At 40.7% G+C, this 17,745-nt stretch overlaps 1 protein-coding gene across 2 annotated transcripts in view; it reads left to right on the forward strand.

Annotated features, from left to right (window-relative positions):
* LOC108411563 (TRIO and F-actin-binding protein) overlaps positions 1 to 17,745 on the forward strand; it is a 34,688-nt gene continuing 16,943 nt past the window's right edge. Inside the window, exons 1-7 of one of the 2 annotated variants that reach the window (XM_017683194.2) lie at positions 1 to 98; positions 4,444 to 4,708; positions 7,611 to 7,735; positions 8,297 to 8,475; positions 8,983 to 10,903; positions 12,990 to 13,074; positions 13,834 to 13,899. In XM_017683194.2, coding sequence (XP_017538683.2) covers positions 4,508 to 4,708; positions 7,611 to 7,735; positions 8,297 to 8,475; positions 8,983 to 10,903; positions 12,990 to 13,074; positions 13,834 to 13,899 — 2,577 coding nt within the window. In that variant the 5' untranslated portion in view covers positions 1 to 98; positions 4,444 to 4,507. Of the gene's footprint in view, positions 99 to 4,443; positions 4,709 to 7,610; positions 7,736 to 8,296; positions 8,476 to 8,982; positions 10,904 to 12,989; positions 13,075 to 13,833; positions 13,900 to 15,523; positions 15,898 to 17,745 lie in introns of those variants that run through there. The other variant, XM_017683195.2, reaches the window with a different exon arrangement.

Consider the following 17,745-nt stretch of genomic DNA (forward strand, 5'->3'; position numbering starts at 1 on the left):
GGACGTGTGTGTAAAGATGAGTAACAGTGAGGACGAGACACACTGCTGTCTTCCTGCACTCTAAATGCACACACACGGCCTGGAGAGAGCTGCAGCAGGTAAGAGTAATGAACGAACTACATTAGTCAATAATATGACACTTGGCTCATGTACAGAGTTTTGTCTTAATGGCATATGAGTGCTGTAGGAAAAGAGTGTGCTCTGTGTAGAGTCTGATGTGTCTGTGTGTAGAGTGTGGTGTAACAGAGCTGGTGTGTATAATGTTTCACTGTTTAGTTTTCACTCTTAAAGCAGCACAAACTCACTGTCACATCAGCCTGGTAATGCAGGAATGAAGCATTTTAATGTTGAAGTGTAACCAAATTAGGTGTCAATCCAGGCAGATATTTCAATCTCATATCTCCTAAAACTAGCACAGAAATGCATATGATGTATTGATTTTGTTTATTTGTGTATTGTTATGCAGTACACTGTAGATTAGATTGCTAATAGGGGAGAGCATAGCACAACCTTACATATTACAATAATTTAATATTTTTCCCCCCCATTGTTAAATTCAATCACCAGGTAGTGATTATATGCTTGTCAGCTAGAAATGAAGACCTACAATTTGTGAAAAGTTCAGCCAAGAATGGCATGAGGGCAAATGGTGTAGCTTACCCAATAGGTGAGGTTGATGGGGTATTCCACCAATTCTTCAATATCTATGCATAATTTAATTGTTAAGATGTGAAATGTTCTACAGAAACTTGTCCCCAACCTATATATATATATATATATATATATATATATATATATATATATATATATATATATATATATATATATATATATATAACATCTGCATCAAATTAAAACATGATCAGAGAAATGAGGCTGTGGCTACTTTATTTTCAACCACAGCACTGCTAAAACATGTATAGCATATGCTTGATGGATCTGTGAATGTAGGATGTGCTGTTGTTTGGCTGACTCTCAGTGTGTATGTATATCCAAAACAATGCTATATTACAACCATCAAGACAGTAATTAAAATATTAGTTAAAAAAATATATATATACACACACTGATCAGGCAGTCTGACCACCTCCTTGTTTCTGCACTCATTGTCCATTTTATCAGCTCTACTTACAATATAGGTGCACTTTGTAGCTCTACAATTACAGACTGTAGTCCATCTGTTTCTCTGCATACCCTGTTCTTCAGTGGTCAGGACCCCCATGGACCCTCACAGAGCAGGTACTATTTGGGTGGTGGATCATTCTCAGCACTGCAGTAACACTGATGTGGTGGTTCTGTGTTAGTGTGTGATGTGCTGGTACGAGGGGATCAGACACAGCAGTGCTGCTGGAGTTTTTATACACTGTGCCCACTCACTGTCCACTCTATTAGACACTCCTACCTTGTTGGTCCACCTTGTAGATGTAGAGACAGAGATGATAGCTCATCTACTGCTGCACAGTTTGTGCTGGTCTTCCTCTAGTCCTTCATCAGTGGGCACAGGACACTGTTAGCTGGATATTTTTGGTTGGTGGACTATTCTCAGTCTAGCAGCGACACTGAGGTGTTTAAAAGCTACATGCAAATCTATAACCCTTCAGGGCTTCTGTAGCTTTGGGTACATGAAGTACCATTGTATAAATATCTTCATAAAAGGTTCTTTGCATGGTGAAATGGCTCTTTAGATTGATGAGAAATGCGTGGTTTATGTTTCTATAAAGAACTTTGTTGAAAATGATTCTATAAAGCACCCAAAAGGGTTCTTCTTTGACTGTAACAATAGCAGAACCCTCTTTGGTGCTATACAGAACAATTTTCAAAAACATGCTATATGGAACCATATACAACACATTCCCTATCAATGTGAAGAACCATTTCACCATGCGAAGAACCATTTAAGCATGAAATGGTTCTATATAGAACTCATGGTGAATTACAGAGGGCATAATAGTTCATTCATGTCATTGGTTTCTGAATGTAAGCGTGGATAAATGAAACTATAGACTAGTGTCTCTCAGAAGAGGAATAGGTAACAGGCGAGGCTGTCATTAAATAAAACTGATTTACACAATGACAGACCTGCCTGTTGAAAATATCAGACACTGTAACCAGCTGCACACCCTCCGCCGAGATGTTCAGAAACATTTGTTTCTGCTTTTTTCCAAACTCACTCGAAAAAGATAAAAGCAGTTGAAAGCAGTATTGCGCCAAGTGTTGTAAAACGGAAGGCTAAAAACAGCATTTGTCAATACAGGGATGTGTGACAGGTAAGTCTGATCTACTGCAAAGTCGTTTTTTACAATGTCAGATTTACTTAATGAGATAACAATTTGTACAGTAAATGCTACAGTGTAGACTTTGATTTCTGGGTTTTACTGGAATTTTCAATCCGGTATGGTATGTATGTTGGGTCAGGAGCAAAATAAGATTGAAAAGTTCATAGAATATTCAAGTTACATTATATTGAGACATTTCACAATAATAAAAAAAGAACAGGCTGCCCTATTTGTCAAGTACCGTGGTTAAAGAAAACAGTTGACATTGCGTTCCCTTGCAAATGTTTTGCGTTCCCTTGCAAAGAAAAATGTGCTTCCTTGCTAGTGTTTTAACGCAATGCAAAAAAAAAGATTGAGTGTCCCCGTACAGTAAAAAGCTACATTTACAGAGACTGCAGAGAACAACTGTTGAATAGAGTCAGCACAGACTGGGAAAAACAGCTTTTAATGTTAGCTATGTTCAAAACAAAGCTCTAATGTAGGCATTGCCGTTGGGCACCTATGGTCCTGCGTTTGATATATTTTGTGAGGGAATGCATTTTTTTGCGAGGGAATGCAATGTTATTAACTTTTTTCTTTTTTTTTCTTCTTTTTTTTTTTAAACCATGGCCCCTTAGGGGCTCCATAGCCAAGTGTGTGCTGAATTCAAACACTGAGGTAAACAAATGAAAAGATTCAGACGGCATTCTTATGATCATTTCAAAATAGTTGTTTATTGGTCTCACAGATGCACAGACACATAGCCTGCAGCATCCAAAAGACTTAACCACAGATCTTTGTCTTTACTGCATTTCACATAATATCCTAACGTTTCTGAAAATGAGCTTAATGTCTTAGGAGTTTATTCTCTTGATTGTCAGTTGTAGAGTTTGATGGAAAAGTTTGCTGTTGTGTCTTGTGTTTAGTGTTTTCTGAGGATCAGTCCTTTTTGCAATGAAACTGTTACTTTTGCCAGCAAGACTCTCTTTAGTAATATGAGTTGATTCTTTGGAGAATATGACTTCTGAATGTTTTCTCAAGCAGCTGAGAAATTTTTATGTTATTAGTTGACTGCTGGGATTAGGCAGTATCTAACATGCATTACACAAATTTGTCATAAAAACACTGGGATAAGCATGTTTACAGACACACAGTAAAGATTTTTAAAATTTTATCCAGAGTTACCCATTAAGTACTATACATTTGATTAATCTAGTTACTACTACCACATTTATAAAAAAAAGTTGGGATGTTGTGCAAAATGTAAATAAAACCAAAATGCATTGATGTGAAAATCATTTAAACCTTGTATTTATTTAAAAATAGTACAAAGACAACATGTCAACTGTTGAAAGTGAGAAATGTTAATGGTTTTTGAAAAATAATTGGCCATTTTGAACTTCATGCCAACAACATGTTCCAAAAAAGTTGAGACAGGGGCAGCAAAAGGCTGGTAAAGTTGTGTAATGTTAAAAAAATCACCTGGTGGTTAATTGGCAACAGGTCAGTAACATGATTGGGTATAAAAGAGCTTCTGAGAGTCTTTCAGAAGTAAAGATGAGGAGAGGTCCAAAACTCTGTGTAGGAGAGTAATGCAACAATTAAAAAAATAATGTTTCTCAAGATAACATAGCAAAGAACTTTTGCTTTATATCATCTGCGGTACATAATAATATAAAAAATTCAGAGAATCTGAAGAAATATGCAAGGGACAAGGCCAAAAACTAGTACTTGCTTTCCTTGATCTTTGGGCCCTTGGGCAGAACTGCATAAGAAATAGACATTCTGTAGTGGAAATCACTGCATGGGCTCAGCTGAAATCCTATATCTAAACAAGAACAGGAAAACCTTTTACTTTTAAAGCTACAGTAATTGGCCTCCTCCTCCTCCACACGTACAGAGTGTTGATAAAAGAAGAGGCATCGAAACACAGTGGTAAACTCCCATCCTAACTGGAATGTGTTGTTGACATCAAATTAAAAATGGGCATATATTTTTAAAAAATCAATAAAATTTCTCAGTTTCAACATTTGATATGTTGTCTTTGTAGCACCTTTTCTTTAAAAATATAGTTTACATGATTGACATATCATTGTTCATAGGTTCATAGGTTGTACCTTCCTCTGTCTGTCTGTGACATCAGTGGTATTAATGAATGTGTGATCTTTTTTCTCTTGTCTCTCTCCAGTGTGTGATGATTGTGTGTGTGTGTGTGTGTGTGTGTGTGTGTGTATATTCCTTGTCTACCCACAATGCCCTTCACCGGTGATGATCTCGTGTGCCCAAAGTTTCAGCCAAATATCTTCAACTCATCCCGCTGCCACGACTGCCTGCGTCTCAAACACGCACACACACCTCACAGAAGAGAGCAGGTCAACCCCTCTGTGGAGAAAAACAGCAGCCACAGCAGAGCTCAGGTACAGAGTGAAGAGGAGCACGAAACAAGCAACAAGGTAAGAGCGAGAGAGAGAGAGAGAGAGAGAGAGAGAGAGAGAGAGAGAGAGAGAGAGAGAGAGAGAGAGAGAGAGAGAGAGAGAGAGCGAGAGAGAGAGAGAGAGAGAGAGAGAGAGAGCGAGAGAGAGAGAGAATAAATGTTTTTGTGAATAAGTGAATAAATGTTGTTGGATGAATGAGAAACCGAGCTCTGAAATAGCAGACAGGCAGACAATATCAGATTCAGATTGAACAGAATAAAATTCAGAACAAGTATCAGAATTAATTGAATGAGATTCATAATCAGAAATGGCAGCATTAGAATCAGAATAATCAGTTTTTAAAATGAATCAGAATGAACGGAATCATATTCAGATTCAGAATCAAAGTATCTGAAGAAGCAGTCACATGTTTAATGCTGACTAGTCCTGTTACAAACTTACTCACAAGCAACCTCCATGTGTCTTTATTGCAGCCTTTTGTGAGGACCGCTTCAGATCAAAATCATATTCAGATTGTGAATCATATTCAGAATCAGTATCTCAAGTTTCTCAAGGAAACACAATTGTACCATATTATATTGCATTATATATTTTTAAAATTGTATTGATTTTGCGCACCCTGTCTTGTCTCCAGCTTTTTTATTTTTATTTTTGTTATGGTTTTCAGCATATCAGAAAATGCAGAGTCAGAATTAGAAAAAAACAGAATGAGATTTAGAGTGAACAGAAAGTAGTGATGAAAAGTTGAGATGGAGACACCAGTAAGCCATGCATACGTTCTCGTCTTGCCTTTCTCTACACTCTTACTGCTCAGAAATATTTAAATCACTCTCAGCTATAACTGGAAAACCCAAACACATCTACTGCTTTGAAATCTTTGTTGTAGTGATTCCACCATTAGCTCTGCTTTCCGCCTTGAAGACTGTTTTTTTTGCCTTTGTCTCTTTGCTGGTCAGGCGATTGATTCTAATTAGATGGAACACCTCCCTCTCATATATTATGGATAAAGGAGTTTCTTAGTGTTTTTTAAGCTGAGCAAAATGAGATGCACAGTGACTGATTACACAAAGATATTTGCTTTAAAAAAGTGGGATTCTGGTCTAAACATTTAATGTTACTTGTGTTATTCTGTAGCGCCTCATTAGTTTCACAATTCACATTCTTGTATTTCATCCAGTAATGTTCTCTCACTACAAGACCCAGCTTGCATTAACCAATAAGTCATACAGTCACTGGGAATCCCTACAGTGTTAACCAGTGCTAAATGCCAACCTAGCCACTGATCTATAGGCAAATAAATGCAACCCAGTAGTTAGTGTAACTCTTGCCCTGGTTGTCGTACAAAAATGAAAAACATAAAGGGGTTTTCCAAGTCTTAAAGCCAGAAAATCTCCCTCTAGAGACTACTTCAACACCACGGTATGCGAGTATGCATGTTTACAACAGAATTTGTGGTGTTTACATTTTTCATTTTGTCCAGAGTGTTTGTTCAAATTTACTGTAAATCCCACAATTTCTACATATTAGTGCTTTTTAATTGTTGATATAGCACTGGACGAACAGTACTGCAGATGATTGTTTAATTAGCATTTTTAATATTATTAACTTGTATGCCCTGTTTTCTTTATTTCTTTTTTCTTTCCTTCCTTTTTTTCCTTCTAGTCTATTAATAAACTTTAAAAAACTAAAAAAATGCCGTTTTGAAAATTTACATAGTTGAGTGAATTAAAGGGAAGTTTAGCTTGAATTTCTTCATGCAAATTTGACCAGGATCATATCTGTCATATAAAAACTTCTTGTGGCTCCCAGAAAACACAATGAAATATTAAAGAAAGCACAGGGACTTATGGGGGATGGAGTGTGTGTGTGTTCTCACATTACAAATTGATGAAGGCAGATCATTTGCTGCTCTATGGGGAATCACAAGTAATACAATACACCTTTACTAACAGAGAGAGTAAGAGAGAGAGAGAGAGAGAGAGAGAGAGAGAGAGAGAGCTGTGATGGTGTGTAACTGTAATTTCATTTTGTCCAGCGCTGACCACCAGCTAGAAGCAATATGACTGGAAGAATTGACCTCAGGTTGAATGTCATTCTGAGTTGAACAGGTTCATTTACCCGCTTTGGCTGATGGTGAGAGTATTGGGTTTGATGCTGATGTCTACACACTAGCTATTATTTCATGTTACAGTAGAGTGAGAGAGCGAGAGAAAGAGAGAGAGAGAGAAAGAGAGAGACACAGAGAAAGAGAGAGAGAGACAGACAGAGAGTGAGAGAGAGAGAGAGAGAGAGAGAGAGAGAAGGAGAGGGAGGAACGGCAGAGAGATTAAATAATGATGAAGAAGAGCAGCACCCAGCTAGTATTACAGCAACATAATGCAAACCTAGCCACACATACATGGAGTTGAGTATGTAAGATAGAGAGGAAAAGACACCCAGGGTTATATGAATCAGCTGTGCCAAAGAAGCTGCTGTGTCTTGTGTTCAGCTCCTCCTGCTTTTTTGCAAAAGCAATTTCGGTAAAAACTGAATCTCGATCAGCCTTTGGATAAAAAAAAGAGGCTGCTAATGAAGATTAGAGGCAGACAACAAATCAGAAACAGAAAGCCTTAAGTCAGCTAGTTCTAGCAGCATTTGATTGACTCTGCACTGTTTGAATGAATAGACCTGCGATGCTCTTAGCTGACTGTATTGTACTGACAGCAAATCACGTGCTGATCTGTAATTCAGAGTGTAATACAGAGTGAAAAAGCTGCTAGTACATCTTTAACCTTCTTACACTAGTCAAGTACATCAAAGTACACAGATCAAGTGAGGTTTCTGCCTAAGCAGCCTAATCCTCCTGTGGCAGTTACCATTGGACGATATGGTGATTTGCTCTGTTTTGTAATTGGCTGGTTGTGCTTTGCTGGCCTATCAGGAGGATTCTGATGAAGTGTCAGTGGTGAGCAGCTACTGTGATGTAAGCAGAGGCTCTCTCTGCATCCTTAGCCCTGGCTGTGACCTTTACCTGTGTGACGGAAACGGCGACCGCAGCTCTGACAGGTAAGACACACCTGGCCTCTCTGCTGTTCAAATAATAATTACCATTCCTGACTGCAAATAATAGGCATTGTTTAGCACAAAAGAGACGGTGTTGTTTGCTGAGAGTGAAATGTTTAGGGGATTTGTAGTTAGTTATTATCCCTGTAACAATCTGCCAATATCTGACAGAACAAAGCTGAAACAGTGGACATTTTGATTGTGTTATTGTAAGCAAGATGTTACTGTACACAATTAAATACTTCTGTTTGATGCTATTGTCTTCTGTACTTAGCCTAATTTTTGCACTGTGTATATGAAAATATGTTCATTTTCACATACAGTGCTAACAATAATGTGTCTTTTATATGTACAAAATGTTTTACTACTGTAATATCAAACATTCAGCAGAAATGATCTACTTAATTATCTAAAATCCACATTTAACAATGGCTAAGAACAGACAATAATAGAAAATCTTATAGTTGAATTTTTACTTTATTAATAACTTCTTCTCTGGTCCATGTTAGCTTTTACACTTTTTAAATTTCATACACACTTTTCTCTTTTTCTTTCTCATTCCAGTCAGTGTGAAAACGACTTGGCTTCCAGTGGTTCTACTACTCCAGAGGAAGACTTTCTTCCCCTTCATCACTACAAGATGACGCGTTTGGACCCTCCACCCCACCGTCCAAATCCCCGGGCGTGGATGGAGGAAGCACGGGGCCATGAAAGCTTCGGACGCCATTCATTACCCTCACGCGGTGAGGAAGGCTCCAAAGCCACATTCAGGCAGCTCCAGTTACGGAGTGACGAAGTGCGGGTGTTGTTTACATGGTTCTAATGATTTCTCTGGGTGTTCCTCAGTGCTGGGTTGCTGTGCACACCACCTTTCAACCAACAGGGATAAAATAACTTGGTCTGGAGTATGAAAAGCTGGATTGGGTCGTTTAATAGTACTGTACAGTCCTCAGAGATCCACTAGTCAGTCCAGTTTCAGTTTCTGAATGTCTGACTCAGCATGTATGTGATGATTTTCCATCATCTAGATCTAAATTGCCCAACAGTAGAAAGTCTTGGTGTGGCAGTTTGACTTGTGCTATTGAATTACTACCACTAGGCATGCTTTGTTAAGTAATCAGCATTTTACTTACTGATTTTCTTGCTTGGGCTACAGCAAAAATGTGAACTGTCTGTGGATTTACCAAGTACTTGTGGGATTATTTGCAAGCTCAATCTGGCTACTGTAATTCCTCTCTGTCTTCCTTCAGGGGGCTCAAAGGCAGATCGGGACAGAGAGAGTGGATATTTCTCTCTGGGCCGGGCTGCAGGTGCTAGAACGTTACGAGATAAAAGCCCCCCACCTCCTCATCGGCATTCTGAACGTGGCCATCCTCTACCCAGCAACTGCGCCCCAGAACCCAAAGCCACCATCCCTTTCCGTAACCCAGACTTGGGTGTCCCTTCCTATAGAAGAGCCACTGAGATCCAGAACTCAGATCCAGAACCTCCAGCAAGCTACTCTCCAGAACCTGTGGACCTTAGCATTGAGGTGGAGGCTCAGGTTGGCCCCAGGTCCCCAAGCCCCACACCTTTCAAACAAGCGGAATCACTGGCTGCATCTAGCCGAAGGGGGCTGCGGACGTCCTACTCATCCTCCTGCCAACAGTCTGGAACCTTCTATTCTTCTCGACAAAGTTCAAGCCTTTCTCGCTCCTCTTCTCCCTCCCGAAGTTCCTCCCCTTTCAAACGGACTGAGTCAGTGTCCTCCCTGCCCTCTCGGGGATTTGGGTCAGGTGGTGGTTTTGGGACAGTTGGGGGACCTGGGTCAGGTAGGGGAATTGGGCCAGGTGGGTTTTCACAGAGACATAACCAGAGGTCCAGAAGCCCCACTCAGAGTTCCTATAGTCGTCCATCCGAGTCCACAGGCCTGCAGAAAAACTTGAGGACCTTCGCCACCTCTGTGGGTACTGCCAGCAGTGTTGCTAAATCTCTGACCAACTCTTACACTGATCTAAGAGCTGGGTTACGCAAGGCGGAGACTAACAGTGGACATTGCAGCAATTCTCAGAGCATTTCCCCATCAAGGCAGAGGAGTAACGACTCTTCAAGCCAATCACTTTTCCGAAAGACTGAAAGAGACAGCTCTTCAAATAGTCGTGGTCGTGACAGTCATAGCTCTTCTCCATCCAGGAGAAGCTATGAAGCCAGCCAGTCATTTCTGCGCAAGGTAGTTGAAGGTCGGCGCAGTGCGTCTCCTGTCAGGAAGGGCTATGGTGCACCAAGCCAATCAGATATAAGTCACATGTTGAATGTGAGGGGTCAGAACAGCACTAGTTCCTCTCCATCACAAAGGACCTTTGAGACAGCCAGTCAACCGCTGCGCAAATATGAGATCAACAGCTCCACTCGCAGCCACAGCTGTGAAAGTCGACACTCTTCCCCCTCAAGAAGGAGTTATGACATACCTGGCCAATCAGTGCTCCGCAAAACTGAAGCAAACCAAACATCCTATAGTCGTGGACTTGATAGCCGCAGTCCCTCCCCTTTAAGGGAGGGTTATAATACTCCTAGCCAATCTGTTCGTCGCAAATCTGAGGTTAGCAGTTATAAGAGTGGCAGGGAATCTCGGAGTTCTTCTCCATCTAAAGCAAGCCACGAACCAGCAGGACAGTCAATCCTGCACAAGACCAAGGCTGAGATGATCTCTTACATGAGGAAATCAACCAATAGCAGTGCAAAGTCATGGCAAGGCTCCATCCACTCTCTTCACAGCCCACCCATTTCCCGTAGCTCCTCCCCATCCAGAAAAGGTGCTGAAAACAAGCCAATCAGTTACTCTCAGAGACCTGCCCATGTTGCTCGGGAAAATATTAGAACGGAAAGTAGGAGTAGAAGTCAGGACAGGAGGAACCAAGAGGTTCACAGCCCCTCCCCTGACTTCAGAAGATCGTCAAATAGGAATAAAAGCCCCTCCCCTCAGATGCAAAGACATACTTCCTCTCAGAGCTCCATGGACTCGTCAGAGTCAGGCCACCTGTCAGCTGGCTCATCTGGTCTGAACCGGGAGGAGTACGCCATCATGGCTGACCTTCCGAAGGTCAAGACCGTCTTCCAGAGGGAGGGGCCAAGCCGGCTGGAGCGACTTGAAAGCAGAAACAGGGATGAACACTTATATTACAAACCTGCCAGGTAACAGGCTACACTGTCCCAAATGCAACATAAGCTTATTGATGGGTGATATCATCTATTCCAGTATACCGGGAACATATTGATACACGGTGATGCTGATTTTTAGTTTTCGCAGTATTGATTGATAATAAACATTGTTGGGAGAAAAGAGGTTGTGAGACCAATTATGCTCTCATGGACTCACAACAATGGATGGCTGTGGTGTGAACAGGGCAGTTGTGCCATTCAGTAGCTGACTCATTAACTTTTTTAATGTAAATTAAATAATGTCTGTTAACTTGAAACCTAGAAATATCATGCTGGTATTTTAGAACCTTACAGCACTAGATCAGCTTAGAAAAACTCTTTATAGAACATTTTAAATGTCCAAAGATATTTAATGTTCATGTGGATAAACTTTATTGTTTTTTGCAAATATTCACTCATTTTGATTTTGATGTCTGCAACACATTCGAAAGAAGTTGGGACAGGGGAGTGTTTACCACTGTGTTACATCACCTTTCCTTTTAACAACACTCAATAAGTGTTTGGGAATTGAGGACACTGATTGTTGAAGCTTTGTAGGTGGAATCCTTTCCCATTCTTGCTTGATGTACAACTTCAGTTGCTCTACAGTCCGGGGTCTCCGTTGTCGTATTTTGCGCTTCATAATGCGCCACACATTTTCAATGGGAGACAGGTCTGGACTGCAGGCAGGCCAGTCTAGTACCCGCACTCTTACACTACGATGCCATGCTGGCGTAACATGTGCAGAATGTGGCTCGGCATCATCTTGCTGAAATAAGCAGGGACGTTCCTGAAAAAGACACTGCTTGGATGGCAGCAGATGTTGCTCCAAAACCTGTAAGTACCTTTCAGCATTAATGGTGCCTTCACAGATGTGCAAGTTACCCCTGCCATGGGCACTAACACACCCCCACACCATCAGACATGCTGGCTTTTGAACTTTGCGCTGAAAACAATCTGGACAGTCCTTTTCCTCTTCTTTGGCCTGGAGGACATGACGTCCATGATTTCCAAAAACAATCTGAAATGTGGACTCGTCAGACCACAGGACACTTTTCCACTCTGCGTCAGTCCATCTCAGATGAGCTCGGGCCCAGAGAAGCCGGCGGCGTTTCTGGGTGTTGTTGATATGTGGCTTCGCTTTGCATGGCAGAGTTTTAACTTGCACTTGTAGATGGAGCGACGAACTGTGTTCACTGACAGTGGTTTTCTGAAGTGTTCCTGAGCCCATGTGGGAATATCCGTTACAGAATGATGTCGGTTTTTAACGCAGTGCCGCCTGACGGATGGAAGGTCACGGGCATTCAATGTTGGTTTTCTGCCTTGCCGCTTACTTGCAGAGATTTCTCCAGATTCTCTGAATCTTTTGATGATATTATGGACTGTAGATGATGAAATCCCTAAATTCCTTGCAATTGCACGTTGAGAAACATTGTTCTCAACAGTGTTGTTCACAAAGTGGTGAACCTTGCATGTGAACGACTGAGTCTTTCAGGGATGCTCCGTTTATACCCAATCATGACACTCACCTGTTTCCAATTAACCTGTTCACCTGTGAAATGTTCCAAACAGGTGTTTTTTGAGCATTCCTCAACTTTCCCAGTCTTTTGTTGCCCCTGTCCCAACTTCTTTGGAATGTGTTGCAGGCATGAAATTCAAAATGAGTGAATATTTGCAAAAAACTATAAAGTTTATCCGTTTAAACATTAAATATCTTGTCTTTGTAGTGTATTCAATTGAATGTACAAAAGGATTTGCAAATCATCGTATTCTGTTTTTATTTATGTTTTACACAACTTCCCATCTTCATTGTAATTTATTTTTATTACAATTTATTAATTTAACTTTATGAGTGGAATAAGGTGCATTAAAACCTTGACTAGGGGATATGCATAACATACAGTACTGCGGCCCTCTAGTGTTGTTCCTGCATTGGCTGTAACTCTTAAAGGAAAAAAACTTTGGCAAAAAATTTAATTTACACAATTTTCTTATTTACCCCAAAATAATCTCTGATTGACTTACATGGGTTCTGAAACTGTATGACATACTGTTATCTATAAACACCATCTCTCCTCAGCCACTCCCACTCTAAAACTGTCCAGAGCGCCTGGGATGAGTCCAGGGAACAGCGAGCAGCTCCATCTTCTGCTCAACACACACAGGTAACACACATGCTTGAGTAAATCACTTGTACAATGACTAAAATCCATAAACTGTAGAATTACTATTCAGTTATTAATCTACTTATAAATCTAATCTACTTTAATTATTCAGTAACTTAGTTACTATAAGTTATTCAGTATATGCTATAAATTGTTCAGTATCTACCACAAGTTATTCAGTCTCTACTATGAATTATTTAGTAGCTGCTATGACCTATTCAGTAACAAGTATAAATTACACCGTAACTACAATTATTCAGTATCTCCTATAAAACTGTTGTGTTGTGTGAAGTTATGAGAGTGAGGAATTGAAATGTGGACCAATATACCTCACCTGCACAGGTGGTGCACATGTATGAGAAGGTGTCCAACATCTTAAAGCATCAGTGCTAAGGATATACAAAAATACCTCACTGCTGTTTTGACTCACTACTGAGGTGTTTAGCGTGGCAATGTGTTTAATCAGCCAAGACATGTTTGGTGTTTGCTTCTTTGGTTGTGCACTGGAATAACAAACCTAATGTAGCTAACGACATGTCTAAATCATAACACACTTACCTCAGACCATGTTTAGATGTTAAGTAATCTCAAATAGACTTTAATGTGGTTTCAGACACTGAATGACATACTGTTTTCTATAGAAATTGACAAAACTATGCAGCACAGCTAAAACGGTGTTAACAGCCGTCTTGAAGCCTGAATTTTGTGCCTGAATGTTTGTGACTGCTGTAAACACTCAAGTGTTTTCTGTTTTTGCAGGGCAGCAAGCCATCAGTGTATTTCTCCTCCAGTGTGGAACAGGCTGAGGATGAAACCATTGACCAGGCATGCATACTTCCTTCTGTTTCTCTGTCATTTTCACTGTTTCACACTTTTTATTCTCTCTGTCTTTCTCTCTCTCTTTCTCTTTCTCATTCTTTTTTTTCTCTCTGTGTCTCTGTTCACTTTATGCATGAGGCATGGATTTATCATTCTTGTGGCCACTGTCGAGGATATTTGATTTTAAGGAACCATAACACAGTCCAAAATAATCCTTATGTTCTAGTAACTAGTTACTAATGCTACTGCTAATCTGTAACAACACCTTGGTGCTGGCTTCAGAACAGTTTTGATTTGCCTTCATGTTCTTTCCATATCATCACACTTACCTTCCCATTTATTTTATTTGGGCATCACTGGAATACAAGCATTTTTGGGAGCTTAAATAAGAAACGCCCTGAATAGCTAGCTTACCTATCTAATTGTGACATATTTAATGTTTCTACCGCTTGTGGCCAGCAGGGGGCCCTACGTCTTCAAAGCCATTATGCATTTGCCTAGTTTCTCAGGCATCGCTACTGCACCAAGCATATTCCCAACACAAAGATCATTAGTGGTCCACACACATTAGTGTGTGATTCATGCAGTGTTGGAGTTTCTTACTGGCTATGAAAGCTGCCCTGCAGTTGATCCTGCTATAGAATGACGTTTCGTTCATCAGTGCTCCGTTTTACTGGAGTGGAAATTCAAAGACTTTTTAAAGGAACATTTTAAACATGTGTTCCCCCCAGTAACCTTTCATTGCCATGTGAATCCCTTAACTCCTTTACTTCATCAGCTAAATGACCAAATATAAAAAGGATGAAAAATAATCTTGATTTCATTACTTTTAATTTCATTTTATTCTGATTTAAACTTTATCTACACAATACGGCTTTCATTAGGTTTAACCAAAGCATGGTGCTCTGATTGGTTTTTGGCAGTGCCTCTGGTGTTCTGATTGCTTTTTGGTGGCGCCTCTGGTGTTCTGATTGGTTTTTGGTGGTGCCTCTGGTGTTCTGATTGCTTTTTGGCGGTGCCTCTGGTGTTCTGATTGGTTTTTGGCGGTGCCTCTGGTGTTCTGAGTGGTTTTTGGTGGTGCCTCTGGTGTTCTGAGTGGTTTTTGGTGGTGTCTCTGGTGTTCTGAGTGGTTTTTGGTGGTGTCTCTGGTTTTTGGTGGCGCCTCTGGTGTTCTGAGTGGTTTTTGGTGGTGCCTCTGGTGTTCTGATTGGTTTTTGGTGGCGCCTCTGGTGTTCTGAGTGGTTTTTGGTGGTGCCTCTGGTGTTCTGATTGGTTTTTGGTGGCGCCTCTGGTGTTCTGATTGGTTTTTGGTGGCGCCTCTGGTGTTCTGATTGGTTTTTGGTTGTACATCTGGTGTTCTGATTGGTTTTTGGTGGCGCCTCTGGTGTTCTGATTGGTTTTTGGTGGCGCCTCTGGTGTTCTGATTGGTTTTTGGTGGCGCCTCTGGTGTTCTGATTGGCTGTCATGATTGTTGGTTTTCTAAATGGTTGCAGATTATATCGGTGTTATAATTGGTTGCTGTGAATGTCTCTTGTGTTCTGATTGGATGCCTTGATTGTTTCTGGAGTTGTGGCTTGTTGCTGTATTCCTGTATTCTGACGCGTTGTTGTGCGCGGTCTGATTGGTTACTGGCGCTGCGTTCTAATAGGTCGCTTTTGATGTTTGCTGAGGGATCCGCCCAGGAAGCCAAGAGCAGCCCGGAGCTGGAAGTTGTGAAAGGGAGAAATTAAAGTTTAAACGGGACTGTAGAAGCGCGAGGGAAACCCGCAGCGTGGGTGTGAGCGTGTGTGTTCGAGTGTGTGTGTGTGTGTTCGTGTGTTTATTCCGGTGTTGTTGCGCCCTGAGCTCTCTTTGCTCGCGCTGCTGTAGTAGCTTTAGCTTCATCGCGCTCGCGCACAGTAACAGGTAGAGCCGCGCGATTACAAAACGTCACTTATGGACCAGTGATCGATAACCAGTAGTTCTGCGCATCCCGATCACCTCCTGCAGATCATAAACATGACGGTGAGTTTCTGAACACGAGTTTAAAAGTTCATGTGCGCGTGTGTGTGTGTGTGTGTGTGTGTGTGTGTGTGTGTGTGTGTGTGTGTGTGTGTGTGTGTGTGTGTGTGTGTGTGTGTGTGTGTGTGTGAGTGAGGGTGTGTCTTCTTAAACTCTGTATTGTTTGCCCCAGCGGTGTTTCAAGTAAGTGTGAAGGTTTCTCTTTTTTCGTGGTCGTGTGTGTACAAGCCAAGAGACAGCACGTAGATAAGTCAACAGTATGTGTTTATGTCTTTATGCTGGTCAAAAGTCCTAGTGTGACAAAAAAAGATTGTGTGTGTGTGTGTGTGGTTAAGCTTATGGGTTGTTATGAGTGTGTATCAGTAACATTTACATAAACACATATAGAAGCACATGGAAAAACGCCCTAAAAGCACACCAGTGGTTCTCAGCTTTAGTCCTGGAGACCCCCTGTCTAGAATAATTTCACATATTCCTTGGCTCAAAACATTTGATCTGTCTTATCAGCTAACTGCCAAATCCTGCGTAAACTGGGTTAGATTTGCTGGGGCAGGGAGCAGTTGAAACCGCAGGGCAATGGGGTCTTCAGGACTAAAGTTGATTGTGTGTTGAAGTGAAGTTCTGTATGTGTTTCTGTGAGAGCGAAGGAAACGGCACCTCCTTCATCACTGCTGAATATTCAGTTTTTCTCAGTCTGTTTGCTTTTCTTTATCACCAGCAAAGGCCCAGTGAGCTATGGATTTCATCCAGTTTGTCCATCGGTGATCCAAACTTGGGCTGCACAAAATGAGCAAAATACCACATTGTGAATTTATCGTTGAATATTATTGCAATATGCTTTGAAATGTCATCGCTGTCGGAACAGAAGCTCATGCCTCAGAAAATAACTTGTAATAACTTTTAGTAAGATTCAATGGAACAGAAACTTATTTTGGAGAATTTCCTTTGCCTCATTCAGCAGTCAATATTGACAGGATGTAAAGGCCAACTGGCATTTTTAAAATGTGAAAAAAATGACAAAAGTGGAGATACAAGGTTTTGTTTTGACAGCAACAGTATATTGGTTAACCTTTACTAAACATCCATCACAATACTTAAAGGCAGTTTTAGATTTACAAGATATGCATCATGATATTTAACAGTGTTTTAGGGATTTTTAAACACTTGTCACTGCTGGGCTGAGAATAGTCAAACAACCAGAAATGTCCAGCCAACAGCGTGCTGACCACTGATGGAAGGGTGAAGGATTAGAGGATTGCTAATACAGACCAGCTGCAATCTGTAACGATACACTAGTGAGGTGGAACTGTAAGATTTCCAATAAAGTGGCCAATAAGTACACATTGGTGAAAACCACTGAAAACTACGATGTCTAATACCCTCATCCCTGCACAATGCACACTGACCCGACGATCACCATTAAGATAATATCTGGTTAGCAATAGTCCTATGGTGGTCCCTTTCTATTGATGCATGATGTAGATAAATTATGCAAAAACAAATGGGCTCTAACAGTAGAGTACAGATGATAGGTGTTTCTGATCAAATGACTAGTGGGTGTATGTGCAAGGTAGACGTTTCTTATAAACTCTGTCTCTTAAAGACTCACGCCAGCTTCAAAGCATTAACTTTCACTGTTGCACAGTTTTCTCCTTTCTTAGATCTGCAAATAAATTTTCTATCATCACTGTTAGAACAAAACCTTATTTTTTCCTGTGAAAACATTTGTAATCTGCCCTTTAAATTATATCCAAATTTCATGATTAAATGAATCACAAATAAATGGTCCAAAATGATTCTAATGTGATGCTTCTACTATACAACTTCATACATTTAAACAAATTAGTAGAA

Source organism: Pygocentrus nattereri, chromosome 27, assembly GCF_015220715.1.
Source record: "Pygocentrus nattereri isolate fPygNat1 chromosome 27, fPygNat1.pri, whole genome shotgun sequence".
Taxonomy (NCBI): Eukaryota; Metazoa; Chordata; class Actinopteri; order Characiformes; family Serrasalmidae; genus Pygocentrus; species Pygocentrus nattereri.